This window comes from Bombus fervidus, chromosome 3 (assembly GCF_041682495.2).
Source record: "Bombus fervidus isolate BK054 chromosome 3, iyBomFerv1, whole genome shotgun sequence".
Taxonomy (NCBI): Eukaryota; Metazoa; Arthropoda; class Insecta; order Hymenoptera; family Apidae; genus Bombus; species Bombus fervidus.
The window spans coordinates 5,244,461-5,262,191 of NC_091519.1; the positions used below are offsets into that span (position 1 = coordinate 5,244,461).

At 25.4% G+C, this 17,731-nt stretch overlaps 3 protein-coding genes across 5 annotated transcripts in view; 2 read left to right on the forward strand and 1 right to left on the reverse strand.

Moving 5' to 3' along the window:
• Positions 1-82: 82 nt before the first annotated feature.
• Positions 83-1,987, forward strand: Lrr47 (Leucine-rich repeat 47). The gene is made up of 5 exons (XM_072000921.1): positions 83-221; positions 347-527; positions 674-1,201; positions 1,283-1,578; positions 1,740-1,987. Exons 2-5 carry the CDS (start codon positions 360-362, stop codon positions 1,966-1,968), a joined length of 1,221 nt encoding a protein of 406 aa, XP_071857022.1. The 5' UTR covers positions 83-221; positions 347-359; the 3' UTR covers positions 1,969-1,987.
• Positions 1,988-4,724: 2,737 nt separating this feature from the next.
• LOC139985777 (uncharacterized) lies at positions 4,725-8,179 on the reverse strand. Its single transcript, XM_072000504.1, has 5 exons — positions 8,022-8,179; positions 7,178-7,330; positions 6,792-6,881; positions 6,364-6,705; positions 4,725-6,287 (listed from the first exon to the last, which is right to left on the reverse strand). The coding sequence occupies exons 2-5, from the start codon at positions 7,316-7,318 to the stop codon at positions 6,033-6,035; spliced, it is 828 nt and encodes a 275-aa protein (XP_071856605.1). The 5' UTR covers positions 7,319-7,330; positions 8,022-8,179; the 3' UTR covers positions 4,725-6,032.
• A 1,079-nt stretch (positions 8,180-9,258) lies between these two features.
• The window catches only part of LOC139985776 (phospholipid phosphatase 1), a 28,876-nt gene continuing 20,403 nt past the window's right edge, over positions 9,259-17,731 (forward strand). Inside the window, exons 1-2 of one of the 3 annotated variants that reach the window (XM_072000502.1) lie at positions 14,354-14,789; positions 15,312-15,435. Coding sequence is in view for 2 of the 3 variants with exons in the window: in XM_072000499.1 (XP_071856600.1) it covers positions 14,754-14,789 (36 nt within the window). In the remaining variant the exon portion in view is untranslated. Of the gene's footprint in view, positions 9,605-14,351; positions 14,790-15,311; positions 15,436-17,731 lie in introns of those variants that run through there. The other 2 variants (XM_072000500.1, XM_072000499.1) reach the window with 2 other exon arrangements.

Genomic DNA, 17,731 nt, shown 5'->3' on the forward strand with positions numbered 1-17,731 from the left:
AATAGTTTTATTATTTATGTTTCTAAAAATACTGAAATTTATATATACAACAGCTAACATATGAAAATTTATAGGTTAAATAGTTTTTGATAGTGCCTAGTATTTATATATGTTCAGTTGTTTCTTATTCTACGCGCGAAAAACGATTTGTTTATGTTTTATTGTGAGCTATTAAAAAACATATTGTCACGGTGTATAGTTGCAAATATCTAGTTAAACAAGTACGTATTAAATTATTTAAAATATTTAAATTATTAATATTAAAAAATATATGATAATTTTGAAATATTATTAATATTAAACATTTACTGAAATAATAAGATAATTTTTGTATTTTGCTCAAGAGTCATCTGTTTAACATGAAACTTAATTGTAATATAAAAGTAAACAATAGATTATTTACAACAAATGTAATAAGAAGAAAGTCACTACGTTCCATAATAACAATTGGGAGACAAACAGTAAAAAATACAGACATATATCTGCTTTGGCAAACATTACAAAATAAGCACGGTACTAAATATAAGGTAAAATGTCTATATCTATACATTTCATAAATTATAATAAAATATCTGAATATGTGTAATTTATTAAAAAAATATATATATATAAATATAAAATACATGTTTTTTTAGGAAAAGATTGAAACATTTTATATTTCATTTTCTTTCAGATTAATAATAATATAGACAAAATATATACAAAATTTATTGATGAAGGAAAAGCTACAATTAGCTTTATAGAACCACCTCATGATTTAATTATTCAATCTGATAAAATTCAACTCAAAAGTTTTATTCACATTTTAAAACTTGCAATAATTAAAAAGATTGATCCATCAGTTCTTGATATTTCAAATTTAAACCCAAAATGTATGAGTTCTGCACCAAAGATTAAAGTAGTGGTTAATAAATCTGAATATCCAACTTTAGAAGGTTTTCCAAGAACAACTGAAGAATTACATATAGTAGGATTAAATAGGAAATCATTCGATAGGCAAATTTTAAGACTCCAAAGCTTAAGAATTTTAAATTTGTCTGATAATCAGATTTCATCTTTACCAAACGAACTTGGCACTTTACAGCATTTACAAGAACTTATTTTATCAGAAAACCGGCTTGATAAAGCTTTGAAATGGGTATGGTTAGATCAAGTTGCTATAAGATCTAACTTAAAATTATTGGATATAAGTAATAATATGGTATGTCCATTTCATATCTTACGAAAATATTTATTATATGTTTTACTTATATTTCATTATTAAATATATTTTTTAATTCAGTTACACAAATTACCACAACAAATTGGAAAACTTGAGAGTCTTGTTAATTTGAAGGCTAGTCAGAATATGTTATCATTCTTACCACAGAGTCTTGGGAAATTACATAATTTAAAATATTTAGATGTATCGAAAAACAAATTACGTTACTTACCTGGAAGTATAAGGAATTTACATTTTATTACAGTAGACGTATCAAGCAATGAGTTTTCTTCTGTAGATTATGCATTATATTCTAGGTGTAAAATAAATATGCCAAGTTTAACTGAATGTGCAGCCAAGTTATTTCTGAAAACAAGGTTTGTATGATATGTAATTTAAATAGCTATTTTAGTTTTGGTTTAATAATTAATAACAAAAAATGAAGAGGGAAACATGTATATCTATCTTAATTTATGTTTGAATTGTGGTGATGTATCAATAGTAGAAATATTTTAAAAAACATATTTTTTTTATATAGATGTTCATATGATGCAAGCATAATTCCACTTACATTGGTAAAGTATTTAGATGAGGCAAAGTATTGTCTCTGTGGAAATCCATGTTTTCATTATTATCTAAGAAAATTTGTAAGTTTTCATTGCAATATAGCAACAAATATGATAAAGTCAACAGAATCTACTTTACTACCATTTGATTGCTACTTCTGTTCAAGTAAATGTATATATTATCCACTGCTTTATAAATAATTTATTATTTTTAAATTAAGCTTTAGGAAGATATTTAAAAATATTATTTCAAAAATTTCTGCATCCCTAATTCTTACTTATATATTTTTGGTACTTTTACAAATTATGAAGTCATTCATGTAAACAAAAGTTACAGTAATAAGGATTTGTGTTACTTGCATTAAATTGCATTAAATCCTAAGCATATATAAATGAGACCCTTCAGAAGCTAAACTGATTAACTTTTACTTTTGTAAACTTAGTTTCATATTAAAATAACTCGTTGCCAATTTTGAGAAATATTTATAACATTAAAACTTTTCTCTACTCTGTGGAAGATGCATCAGTATATAGAAATAATCAATATGCCTCCTGAATGGATGAATGTAAGTAATGTAATGGCTGTATGCAAAATAAATTAATAATAATACTAGTAGAATTTTGATAACTAAAAATCTAACGTATATATGCCAACTTTTGATTGAGAATATTAATTTTAATAATTTGTGTTTTTTTTTACTGTGTTTATATCAATAGTCTACTTCTTAACTAAGTTTTGTCAATTATATTTGTATGTGTTTATATACATGTATGTATTTCAAATGCATAGAACATTATGTATTTTAGGTAATATTATTTGCACAAGATATAGTATTTAAATGAGAGTACTTAAAATATCTTCATTATTTTTAGTGTCATAGAAAATTTTAGGATAAAGTTACCTTATTTCTTAGAAGTATATGTAATTGTAAGATAAAATCTTTCTCAAGATCTTTTTTTGCAAGAAGTTTCAAAGTTATATTTTAGTTAGTTCAAAGTTATTTATGTTTTATATTTTTTATGTATTAATTGACACATTTTTTATTTTGTATACAAGAGTATTAAGATAATTGTGTCTATGTCTACAATTTTATAATTACTTACAATTACACTTTCAATTTTAAATTCATTAAAAATGTATGGAAGACAATGAGAATATAAATATAAGAATACTACTTTGTATTTTTCTTGGTCCCTCATATGCAAAGTTTTGTAAAATTAAAATTGAAATGTTTTTTAAACTCGACATTTCTAAACACTTGATCTTCATACTTTTGTATGGATAATGAAAAAAAAACTGTCTGGTATACGGGGCGTCCCATTAGATGTGTTATATGCAATTGTTGAATGAACTATTATAATATAATAATGCTGAACTATTCGTTATTCAAAAAGCAAAACTTTGTTACGAGGAGGACATTTTGTGATGGTTACGAATCTTGTATTGGTGGACATATCTCCGACATTTCAAGTTGGTCCTTGCTTTTTTATATCGAACTATGTATATGTTTTCATTAAATTCATTTCGTTCCAACAATCCGTTTCGTAATAAATTCATCATTCTATATTTAGTATGTTGGTTTTATAAGGTCATTTATTGCCATTCAAAATTTATCTTCTTGGGACATTCAGAAATTGTTCCTTATCTTCTGCATTTGAAATGACGATCTTAAACGTTAATGTAGCGATTTACTCTATCCCTTAATAATAGTCCACTCCCTTGAAACTTTTAGAACTAACTAATTATTGTTGGCAAACATCTCTAATACGATTCTTCATATTATTAGAAATAGTAGGTTCTTCCCGATAAACTTGATCTCTTATAAAGTTTTACAAGGAAAAGTGGAGGTATTAAATCCAGAGACCTTGGTGGCAAGGGTGTCCTATTTCCTCTTCTTATCCAAATATATAAGAAAGGCAATCTAGCAGCACATATCCTCTGTTTGTAAACAAGAGTAACAATAAATTACATCAGCGTGATTTCGATTCATGTTTACGGCCGGAATTGACGAAATATTCTAGTAAACCAAATCTTGGGGTCGTTTAATAAAGATAAAATTTGAAGAGTAGTAAATGAACAAAAAGTGTTTGGTTCTATTTTAAAAAATGCTAATGGTCTTGAAATTTCATAAAGATAACTTTGAAAAAAAGTTTGATTTTCTACCATAAGAATCTTTTTTCGTAAAACTATAAATAAAACAAAGATATTTAGAAGTTCTTGTTCAAGTGTTGCACCTTATAATATATTGCATTTTATATATAGTATTATTAACACTTCTCTTTTAATCTATTTGCTTTTAATTTATAATGGTATATAAAACATATCTCTTAAAATTATTTGCATTGTAGAACATACAGAATGTTCGTTCCACAAATTTATTTAAAAAAAAATTAAACATTATTAGAAGGAAAACTGGTTTTTACAAATTTAGTTTAATCAATCCTATCTCAAATGTAAATAATTAATTTTTATACAATTATTCTACAATACTCTAATTTTTTTTACCTATGATATTGCATTTTAGAATTATTAAAACTAGTAATATTATACAATATATATTATATTTTTATTATCATTGTTTATAGTGTATTTTGATATATTAAAACTATATCTTAATAATGTTTTAAATTTAAAAATGTTTGTAAATTGCATAAGGAAATTTAAAGTATATAATTTATATTATTATGAAAAAATATTTATTACACTTTTAATCAGTAAAAAGATATTATACAAACAATATACAAATTCTTTTTATTCTTTATAGCATTTTATAGCTATTATTAATCAATTCATTAAAAGATGAATCTTGTAAAGTCTATTTAATTATTAGCATAATTATAATATTTTAGCAAGTTTAATATTACAGTAGAAGAAACTCCGTTTATATGAACTCTATTTGTATGAACTAAATTTTAGTAGTTAACCGAGCTTAAAATTAACTGAACTTTAGCTGAGATCGTATTATTTTATTTTATTATTTAATTACCACCGAGCGTCAATCTACTTATATGAACGTCTAACAATAAAATGTAAACAGTAGGAGTACGCGTTATGTGACCCATTCTCATGTTTCACAGTCGATACAAATTTGCAACATTATTATGTATTATGTGTGAACTCCAATTAACTGAACGAAAAATTGTAGGTGGGGGGGAGAAATATGTATGTAGGTGGATTCAATAAGAAGAACTATCTAAAATAACTCGTTACCTATATTTATTATTATTTATCGAAAAACATTTTAAACGAATAATGTTATATTTAAAAGTATTCATCAGATTGATACAACACTATTTTTTTGTATTCTGAGATTATTTTTTTTTAAATGGTATTTAAAAAACTATTTAAACAGTTTTTTTTTTAAATTTAAATGGCTTCGTATATTTTCTATAATATTAGTAGACTCATCTGTACATTTTCTACAAAAGAGTACTGACCTTTTTATATCGAAAAACCATTAGTTTTGCAAATATTTTAACTTCAATTTGTTAAATTTAATGTATGAAAGACAAAGACAACATAAACATAAGAAAACCGTTTCACCTCTGTTCTTGTCTCTCGTACATTAAATTTGACAAATTAAAGTTATAATATCTACTAAACTAACGGTTTTCAGTATAAATAGGTCAATACTTTTTGTAGAAAATATCCAGCAGGATCGATTAATGTTGTAGAAAATATACGCTATCATTTAAAAAATTCAAGGTCATCTTGATATGCCAGAAAATATAAGATATTAAGAAAGAAATGAGTTCACTGAAATGCAACATAATTCATTTAAGACGTTTCTCGATAAAACCAACAGATAACAAGTTATTTTATATAGTACTCCTTATTAACTTACTCTGTATATGAACAACGGTTATATGAATCAACTTGTCCCTTGAAAGGTTCGTACATATAAACTGAGTTCTACTGTGTTTAAATACATTTTTAGAAGTAGAAAAAATATAACGTCAATATACCTATTGCGAAGATATATATAAAAACTATATCATTTAGAACAAAGATATGATTTTTTTACCTACATCTCTTAACAAAAATCTTCATTTTAAGATATGAAAAAGTAAAATAATCCATTGTTTGAAAGCTGTATTATTATAATGATACTATCAAATTAAGAAAATTGTAATAAATATAACGTAACTTAATTTTTTTTTAATATTCGGAACATAAAATTTATATATAATAAAAAATTAAACTATTTATTTTCGTTACAAGACACTTTTTAAAAGTAACAGATATTAGTTTTTACTTATTTAAATTATTTTTTGTCTATTCTACATGGTTTTACAAAATCAAATTCACTATCACTCATATTAATAAAATATTGTCGTGCTGTAATTGCTTTTTTTTTACCTATGTGTGCTACAGAAAAGTCAATATTTTTATATTTATTTTCATCTATATGACCATGAACTTGTAAAGATTGAATTAACACCTCTGGATCTTCTGGAAATGGAATTAATTTCATACAGTTTTCTTGACTTAAACTACTTGATGAAGGAACATTTTCATTCTATAAAAATACTTTAAATTATTGATTATATCTATGATAAGAATATAAATAACTAGGAATGATTCTGTATACAGACCTGAATGTTGCTTTTTCTTATATTTGTACAATCGTTTGGTATATGTAAATCGTTTATTGATATTGTGTGACTTTTTAAAAGCCCTTTAATCACTGCATTTTTATTAAGACCACATTTTTTTAAAGTACTTTCTACATTTTCAGTATTGTTTTTATCTTTAGCACTATTTTCTAACATGGAAATTCCATTACAAGTTTCCGTAGTTGAATTTTTATAATCACCATTATCAGACTTTAAATTCTCCTTAAAAGTATAATCTTTGGATTTTAAACTAGCTTTCATTTGTCTAAGTTTCCAATGTTCCTCAAGTTTTTCATTTGAATAGTTAACACCACAATTAGCCTGCAAAACAAAATTTATTTGTATCTTCCATGTATATATCATAAGTTTTAAATTAATATATATATATATATATATATTATATTTACTTCTATAATGGAGGATGCAATTTCATTTTCATGTATGCTACGCTCTTGCAGCACATCATGTTGGCCATCATTACAATCGTAATCATACAACTGTAAAGAGTAACATTTAAAATAATTTAAGAATTAAATATAATTAAATATAATTTATAAAATACATTAAAAATAAGGTATTTTTCATTTTGTGTTCAGTTTGGTTTAATAATTCATCAGTAGATTTTCTTAACGATAGAATTTTAATTGCTATTATTTTTAGCTATTTAATAACATTATTTTTCCATGTATTTTTTTCAATAAAAGAGTAAGTTTAATATAAAAATTGTAACATATTACAAAATATGTTTAAAAAGTGTTTAGTTTGGATATACTGGGACAATATAATTACTAACATTTACATTTTGTGGAGGTTTGATCTTCCTTAATTTTGGATTTCGTTTAACTGTATTAGTTTCTTTTCGACGTACAAATATGACATTTTCATCTGTCTGAGGTATTTGTGTTACTTTTTGAATATCAGCATATAAACTCATTGTAAAAGTAATCTGAAAGTTAAAAAATATGGTTGTTAATAGAAAGTAAATGTACTAGTTTTACATTACAAGAACTATTTGTTATTTGGGATTACTTTATTAGTCTTTTATTGTACTTGTTATTATATTGATGAGTTAATAGTAGCTATTTTTCATAAATAGTGACATATTACTATTTAATGAAACATATATGAATAATAATAAAATATATAAATTTAGTTGTTTTGAAGAAACTACATCAATGACTATAAATGAGTGAAACGTAAGATATTGGACTTAAAATTTTTATTATATTTCATTTAAAGTCAAAGATATAAATCTTTCCAATCTATGAAGGCTTGAAATTTGAATCAATATGCATAACATTCGAAGACATACATATTTATTTCTTATATATAGCAGTAACTATAAAATTTAATGAAATTAAAAGGGATTCTATAAATCATTTTAAAGACATAAATAATATTGGAATATTTAGTAATTTTAATAAAGAATTTAAAAAATCGAAATGTTTTTCCCTTATATATATTATTATTATTACATTTTATTTTCTTATCTTTTTTCTTATTATATATTACAATTTTCTTTTATACTCACAATTCGCGATAGTTAAGCTCCAATATTCTGAAGCTCTTCTTATACTCATTTTCTTATGAAATATTCTTAAATTTTATTGTTTGTAATATAAAATTAACGTACTTACTCTATCGTATTTTCCTATCACGATTTGAATTAAATTATATCACTTTATCATAGGGTATCAGGTTAAAGCTTGATTGTGCTAATAACAACATTGTTTATATACAATTCGTTATATTTTGTATTATGTTTACTAGGAAACATAGTTTTGACTGGCTAAGAGATTACAAAACAGACCAATAAAATTGTTGCATGGGCATTGTACAGGAATTACATTTTAAAATCTTATTTTTATAACACATGTATATATATACATATACGTTTATTAATAATAAAGTATACATATTTATTTATTGTTTAACATTAAGTTTCATGTAAATAATAAAAATTACGAATTATGAAACATCAATGTTTTAAAAACAATTTGCAAATCAATTACTTTGTTCATAGATTGGAGTATTAAACAATATAAAAATTATTTTGGCATTTAGAATATGTTCACATTTATAGATCTTAATATTGTTGCGTGACCTTTCTAACAGTTGGGGAATTTGGCGCGGTTGCAGCTCGTGGAGTGTTAAGAACTCTGTTCGCGTTACAACTTCAAACAATTCCAAAACTAATTCAAATAATAGATTAACTACTTTAACAAGATTTGCGTTTTAATGAAATTTACTTGACGGTCCTAACAATTCAACGATTCTAACAATTCTCTAATTTTTGGGTCGTGATCTGGCTCATTTATCCGCTCGCATATACATGACAATCTACGATTAATTTGTTGCCCAATAAGACGAATTCTTACTAACTAATGCTAATAAGCATTACTTTGATTGGAGTTTACAATATTAGGAAGCGAGTGATTTATCATTTGGCAATGTTCTTTCCCATGGTAATGAAAGTAAATACAAAATTTGAGAATAATCACAGTTGTTACTGATAAATAATTTTAACATTTAATCAATAAATTTGTTAAATAACTTTTGTTCGTTACTTCGGCTATGCTAGTATACAGTTAAATTCGCGGTACTAGAATTTATCCTATAATCATACAAGATATTCATGCTAGAGGGAGCTAGAGGGAGGCTCTCACTAGTTCACAATATCGAACATATTATTTAAATACAAAATAATTGTTATGCATAAATTGAAATATTATCAAAAACAATATGATCAATTACTTTAGTATTTTTATCTTTTTATGTATTTATAAAATATGAAATGAAAGTATTAAAAATTAGCATATTAGAGTTAGTGCATTTTAATAAAAATAATGGGGTTAATATTTGCTTGTATATCTTTCTCTTGATTTCAGTTATTTAGGTGTATGATATTTTATTATGATGTTTCATTAGTAGGATATATTTAAATTCGTGTTTCTTAAATAATTTAATCCCTTTACCATTCTAAACTCTGTAGTTGAATCATCAATGACGCTATTTAAAGCAGCGTTTGTCAGTGAGCTGTCAATCAGAGACACACACACTTTTAGTAGTCACATTTACATAAATTATTTGTTTTGCGTGTGTGCTGTGATCAATCCCAATATATGTTATAAATATATAGTTAATGTGCAATATTTTATAAATGATATTTTTGTAAACTATTCACTAATCCAAGAATCAATACTACACGTGGACAATGCAGGTTAGAATTTAACAATGAATATAAAGTAAATTCAAGTTAATTGTTTTTGTAGTTGATAGCATACTTGTTGTAGAACTATTTGTTTTTTAACATATTTCTATGTATTTATATTTACAAATTAATAGAAAATAAGTCTCAGATGCAAATTCATATTTATGTCAAAGGTTTTACTCTATATTTATAAGACTTTTGATAATTTAATACAGAAATCTGAATACATTTCATATGAATATTCTATTTTTATTTTTACTTTAAGTAAAATATTTAGATAGTTTAAAAATTGATTTATAATATGTAACATATATGTATATAACATGTAAAAGCAATTTTTAAATATAGTTATTTTTCAATTTTTAATTTTAAATTGTATTGAGATATATTTAATGGATTCCTATATTATTAATATAAGAATTTGAAATAAAGAATTAATATACAAAATTGTACTGAAGATAACGTATTATTAACGGATAACTTGCATCTTAACGCGTATGCGTATACTGAATTATATATACGTATATACACGCTTATGAAGACTGACATATTAGCGGTAAATTGAAATCATAAATTATTAATATAAATACAAGAACAATAAAGAATTATTATTTAAGAATAAACATTTCTGTTTTATTACACATAATTATTTTTAATATGTCAAAATGAGTCAATAAGAACGATCATTTGAAATAGCTTAGTGTTTACTAATTTTATCGAGAAATGTTTGAAATGGAAATCGTACTTTATAGAGATGACAGATCTTTAAATAGATACACTTTTATTTTTTTATATCTTCTTTTATATATATTTTTAAAACTTCTGAGATATCAAGGTTACCTGGAATTTTTTAATAGCATCACATATTTTCTTTAATAGTGCCTTTATATTGCTTTTTATACTTTTATACTGAAAAGACGAATTCAACGATTTCTAATAAGGTATCTTCTAGTTAATTTTGAAGTTTAAAATGAAATGAAGATTTATGGAGAAGAGCTGCTACGCTAATTTCGGTTACTCGAAGAACATATAATCATGTAGAAGACCACAAATTGTTAGAATTTTTACAGTTTTTACGATCATACACGGTTAATAATTTTATCTATATTTGTATATATGTATGTAAAACGGATGAAAGTAACAAAGACGATAATTTTTGTTATAATATTAAAAATCACAATTTCAATTTATTACATTATTTGAAGTTTATATATGTATATTTGTAAAAATTTCCATGAAAATGGATCAACATTTTACGATAAACATTGACAAAAACATGTTAATTTTTATCATATTTTTAAACAAGTATTTTTTTAATATTGTTTACGTAACTAATTTTTTTTTTAGTTAAAAACAAACAATTTTTACGCACAAATCATTTTTCTAAATTTAATAGTTTTCAAAATATTCCGTGAAATATGTTTCTAACACAAGTTTGGGAGCTGTTTTCACTGAAAACTGCATTATACATAAGTTTCATTAAAATCGGTGATTTACACTTGGGGATATTGTCTCGTATATGTACAGAGTGCGTATAAGGTAAGCGTAAAAACCACTATAGCGCGATTCTACACCTATGGATCGGTGGAGATTTGTATAAAAAGTACATACAAAATTGACTTTAACTTTGAAATTTAAGGTCTAATTTTTTTATTGCATCGCATTCTTTTATGCTCATGAGGATAAAAAGTCTTAAAGGAGCCATGAGTCGCAATTCAACCTGTCTCTTGAAAAATGATGTTAAAGTTTCACTGGTTTTTGGACTCACCTTATTTATTATATGGTTACGTTTTGCACTCTGATACAGGATAAATAACATCTATTGTTGCATGTAGACATTCCAGATACACCATTAGACATCCCGTTTCTTCCTTTATTTCCTTTTTTCCTTTTGCATCTGCGTAATAGATGTGCCTGCACGTCAGCTTCTACATTCTACATATGTACATATATGGCCATCACTGTTGTTTAAACAGCTCCGGATTCATATTCCTATATTCCTGCCAAGTTTCTCCCAAAGATTACACGTTGATTTTAGATGATGGAAAACACATTCAATTTGATGTCTTAATTGTTCAACTCAATTGCAAACTCTATCCGTTTGCGAAATGTAAATATATTATAAATAAAACAAATATATATATAAAACACTTATATATATATATGCATATATATTTAGTTATTAAGTTTATGTACACACACGCGATTGATGAAACTTTAACATCATTTTCCAAGAGAACCATTAAGTTGCGATCTATGATTCCTTTAAGACCTTTTATCTTCATGATAAGGATAAAAGTATACAATGCAATAAAGAAATTTTACCTTGAATTTCAAGGTCAAGGTTAATTTTGCTTGCATTTTTTTTATAAATCTTCATTGATTGGGAAGTGCAGCCTTACTGTGGCGGCTTTTACATTTACTTTTTATACACTCTGCACATATGAGATATTTCTTAGAGAATTACCGTATATGTCTTGTAAAAGCCAACGTTTATGTACGTTTAAGGATTTTACTAGAAATCGTTTCTTCGTATTTAAACTGAATCATTTTATTGAATTCGGAAGTAGCAAAGTATGTATTCAGAAAGGGAATGTTGAGCGATATATGTACGTAAGTACTCATAGAACTTCATTAGAAGTATATACGTAATAATTAGATCTATAGAAGGTTACCTTCCATGCTAACAATGGATATGGAAGACTTTTTCATGTAATTTGTATATTATTGTCGTTTGTAACTGGATTAATATATAAATTAACGATATGCATTTTTAAAACACACCTACATACATATGGAGGATTCAGAAGCCTATCAGCGTAGGTCCGTTAGCATTAAAACTGAGATAAATAAGGTTTTTACAAATTAGATGTAAAAAAATGACAATTATAGTAAAAATGCAAAAATAGATTTTTATAAAACAACATACAAATGAACTTGATCGCAAGAAAAACAGAAGAAAATCGCCATGATGTTTCAGAAGAAATCAGATTAAATGAAAAGATTGTGATTTATATCGAATGTCCATTGGAAAATTTGAATAAGTCAATGTATTATATAATTATATTATGTAATATATTCGTCTGGATTATCACTTTCACTGTTATCTCCTGCACCAAGATTCATTTGATTTTCTTTTGAGGTTGATGCTTGTATTTTTTGATTTATTGTAGGCAAACTTCAATAAAATGTAATAGAGCAAACATGTACTTCTCTTTAACTTCTCTCACGGGTTTACGCTCTGGATACAGTAAGTTCCGAACAACATTGAGTAAATTCGAAGGTCTTCCTTTTGATACTGGCTTTATATTGGTGTCATAAAATGGGAAATCATTCTGCAGAGTTTCTTTATAACAAATTTTTTTAAAATTTTCGTTTCACTTACCATCATCACAATCAGATAAATTTCGCTTATTATCAGATAAATATGTATTCGGATGCAGTATCAGAAAAATGGTGACTTCCTGATAATAAAAAACGCGTACTTTCGTTTCTTTCTTTCATGATGTAAGTAAAGCAGCGTACAATTATTTTTTAAACAACAAAGAACTAAACATAAAGTTGATGTGATTTTAGTATGACTTACACTGATTGTCCTCTATATAATTTTGTCTAGTAATTCTGTGGTCAATATAAGTATTGAAAACTATTTCATACGCATGAAAGTAATTACTTAATTGATTTACCAACTGTTCAATAATAATAAACAATAATAAAGAGGTTTTTGAACTGCGTAACACATTTTTAGAGAAAGTTGGATTTACGCTGATTCGCTTCTGAATCCACCATACACGTATGTACTGGATAATTACGTCAGTATCGTGAATATCGAATGGTGAATAGATTTTGACTTTCACAGGGTTCACTTTTTCAAAAAGATATGGTTAATATAAAACGTTGATGATACAATTAATATGATAATACGAGTATATTTTCTATTTTTGCTAATTCTTTTGATCCTGAAAGTTTTCTGTTGGCGTTGGTATTGAGGAATTAAGTCTAAGACGAGAACACTATGTTTTTTGATTATTAATGAATTGTACAATAATCATATTTTCAGTACTGGTAATGTTATAAGTTCTATTTTCAATTATTGTAGATGTAATTACTGCGTAATAAACATTTAAAAGTAGTAACAAGCAATGATTTATAGAAATAAATAATGATTTACTTACTATATAAAATAAAAAAGGAATATACGTATTATAAATATTACGTAAATTTATACTGTATAAAAATTATAGAGAGAGAGAGAGAGAAAGAGAAAGAGAGAGAGAGAGAGAGAGAGAGAGAGAGAGAGTAAGAATAAAAAATTATTGTTTTTAATTATATATTGCAATGTATTGCTCCTTATAATTTAAAGATTTGGTACAAGAGTGAAATATGTATGTACATAGTTCTTAACATGATGTATTACTGATACAGCAACGTAACAAGAATAATATATGAAAAACATTTATATTTATCAATATAAGAATATTTTATTCTATAATGATATTTTAGTTATATGACTGATCTAATACAGAGTTTCATTACTTTTCAGACAGTATGTTAAGTAATTTAATTGAAAGTCTGAATAAAATTATAACGTAGTTTAGTTTTGGGCCTCTTACCGTTCGTCTTGGTGGTATTATCGAAGCATTTGTGTTAAACCGCACAGCACCACACGTGTTGAATCCTTTCATTGGTGTGTCTGTAGAGGGGACAAGAGGGTGTGTAGAACATTTAATTCGAGCTTGCGAGGGAAGTCGTTGATTGAAGACGAGGTACGCCAGTTGTGTTTCGACGCTGCTTCGAGTTGAACCAGTTACTGTTCCATATTTTCTGTAAAATGTGTCGTTAGTTCTGATACGAAGACACTTATTTTTTTAAATAAATTTCTTATCGGATTATCGTTATTCTTCGATACATATAAAATAGCGAGTTGTTTAATGTTCAATTTAATTCTTCTCAAAGTAAAGAGTGCTATTGGATGTAGTTTTTGATACTTTAAAGTTTCTTATGATTCCAGTGCTTACTTTCAATGTTAAAATATAGTCAATGATTGTAAAATAAGACGTTGAAAAGTGTCTGTAGTCTTTACAGATTGTCGTCGAAGCTTGTTTGTCTCAAAATTGAAAAATGACGAAACAATCTGTTTTTTCTTCTTCTTCGATTTATGATGACAGACTTTTACCTCATAATTTATGAAACCGTAATTTAAATAAAATATGTTAATATTAAAAGTGTTTAGTGCTAATCCTTAATTTAAATATTAACTGAGATAAACTATTGCCTTCAATAATTATTATTAGATCCGAAACTAATCTAAATACTTCTCTTCTAAATTGAAAATATATTTTTCCGATTATCATCCAAAAATATTATATTACTATTATTTATATCCGTGCTTCATATAAAGGTATTTTCTTAAAATAATTCTTTGAGGTGATTATTTTGGTCATAAGAGATAACAGACAATAGAGAGGATAATAATTGAAGGAAATTAATGAAGTAAAACATAAAAGATATGTTGTGAGTTTCATGAATAATTGTCAATAATTTACAAAGCATTTGAATGTTATATTTAATCGACAGTTTTTCTGTTTTATCGACTTCAATATTTCTTCATAAAACATTTGTCACGTGTTTATTATAAGCAATGTACGCATACATTGATAACGCTATTGATAACATTTTTATCGTAAAATTTATCTATTTCTTCCTCAACTGATAGAATTATTATTGAGTATCTAGTCAATACTCAAAGTATAAAGATCAGGTTCTATATGGATGTTCGAATATTTTCGTGTCTCACTAAAGGTGTTTCGTAGAAGTAGAATGTCATCTTAATAATAGAGGTTCGTATATAACAATATAAGTCTCTCAATATTTTATGCATCTAGTATAATATTTAAAAAGTTAATTTTACAAAATATTCAATTTGCAAACTATCTTCTCTTGTATTTGTTCGTTTTTTTTTTAATCTTAAATGTAGTTTTAAAAACTAATTCTGTACCTATTTACCACCATGGGTTTATACATAAAAGAATGCAATTATTTTATATTTTGTCATAGTTTACATAAATATATCAGAATATATATAATTATCGTTTTCAAATATTGCTATACATATATTGTTACTTTATTATATAAATATATTATTTAATATATATACACGTATATAGTTGTGCACTTAAATATGTTAAATTTAAGATTAAAGAAAATTAAAGGAAAGTTAAATGAGGATTCCGGGGAAGATAGATTAAAAATATTAATAAGGCCAGTCAAATTAAGTCTAATATATCGATCAGCGTATAGTGAACTAGTATCTTTATTCGTCCGAGGTTTCTCTTTCCCCCTAATTAATTTCATAGTAATAGCTGACAATGAGTTAAAAACTGCTTGTCTTCCCCTCCGAATATGCGGATGTGCTACCATGTTTTTCAATCAAGTGTCATTAATCGAGGTTTTCGAAGCTTCGACCTAATTAATAGTAATAGCGCGTGACCGTATTTTAATATTATATTTTTTTTTAAATATATAGTTAAAAAAATGTTCGATTAAGAAATAGATAATCTTTTAAAAATGCAAATGATAAAGTCAAATGTTATATATATTTTATATTCGTATAAAATTATATTTTAAACTTTTTATACCGAAAAGAACGGGAAGGAAATTTATTAATGCTTTTATCAGTGTCATAGTATAATGTTATTTAACACTAAACACGTAACACTCTATTAAAAGATTGCGATAAGAATTATTCGCACATGGTTTGCGTAGCCTATATAATGCGTAGTATTAGAAATAGTAATGCATTATAGTACTTAAATATACACATATATGGTTTGAATGGAATCACATTTTACTTTTTTTCTTTACTTTTATGAAATCACATTTTCTTTGTGTTAGTTTTGCTTTTCCGGCTTTTGCTTTCATTCTTTTTTACTTCCGTTTAAAGGAAAAGACTGGAAGAGACAAAAGAATCGTATGAGTTTAAAGAAGTATGTATAAGGCTTGTTGAGCTCCTTAAGTAGGATTGAACAATTGAAACATGACGAACGTTTTAACCAATCTTGGGTAATATAGGATATGGAAACGAATATGAAAAGTTTACTGCGAAATGCATTTCTTATTCACATTAAAAAATTTTCCATATTTATTTTTAAAGAATATTTATTTTTAACGCTGCAAAATAAAAGTAGTTATAACAATAATATGGACATTTATGTAAAATGTAAAACATTATTATCTATAAAAAAAGATTTGCCAGGCACACATACGCGCACACACGCACACGCATTATTTCTCGTATTGCAATTTAAAATATTAAATAAGAAAGATCATTTTTTAAAGATTGTATGTTATAACGTATTCAGTAATATTTTATCATAATTTGTTACAATTCTGTAACATTTAAGTTTCTGTTAATATTCATTCGCCTTTTCAATGTATGAGATTGTATTTATAAGTAACTATAATAAATAATTTAGTGATTAAGCTGTTATTCCAATCTTTGCAATTTCTTTCAATCATTCTGATAGCATTTTCTTTTTAAACTTTCAACATATTCTCTCTTGAAAGATAAACAAAGGATTTAGAAAAATGCACTGTGAAATATATCTTTGTTTCTTTTATAAATCAGAAACTCTTTCTTTGTTTACGATAACATACTGTAGCAACACAAGCATATTAGATACAGTAAACTTTTTTAATACTGTTCTTTATGTGCAAGAAATATGATTTTGTAATGGTTGTTTGACATTTAGAAAACTTATTCTTTGTTATTTTATATACGTATACACATTTGTCTTTATCTGTATACGTATAAACGTATCTTATTCTAAAGTCAGAGATATCGTTATGTATTTTCACATATTTAATGTAGATTATTTTTTCGTAGATTTGAACTTATTTATGATTTAAGTTATCTTGAATATTTAAATTTGGTTATAAAAAACTAAGGCATTTTTTATTTCGATATTAAATTTTGATTAGAATAGATAGAAAGTATGTCAGGGGCAGGCAAGTGATATTAAAACGTCAGTTCTGGTTAGTTGCTCGTGTTGTACTTATTATTCATAGTAATTTAACATTGTTTCAACATTTCTTATTAATTACTTGTTATCTTATTAATAAAGTAGGTGTTTTTAA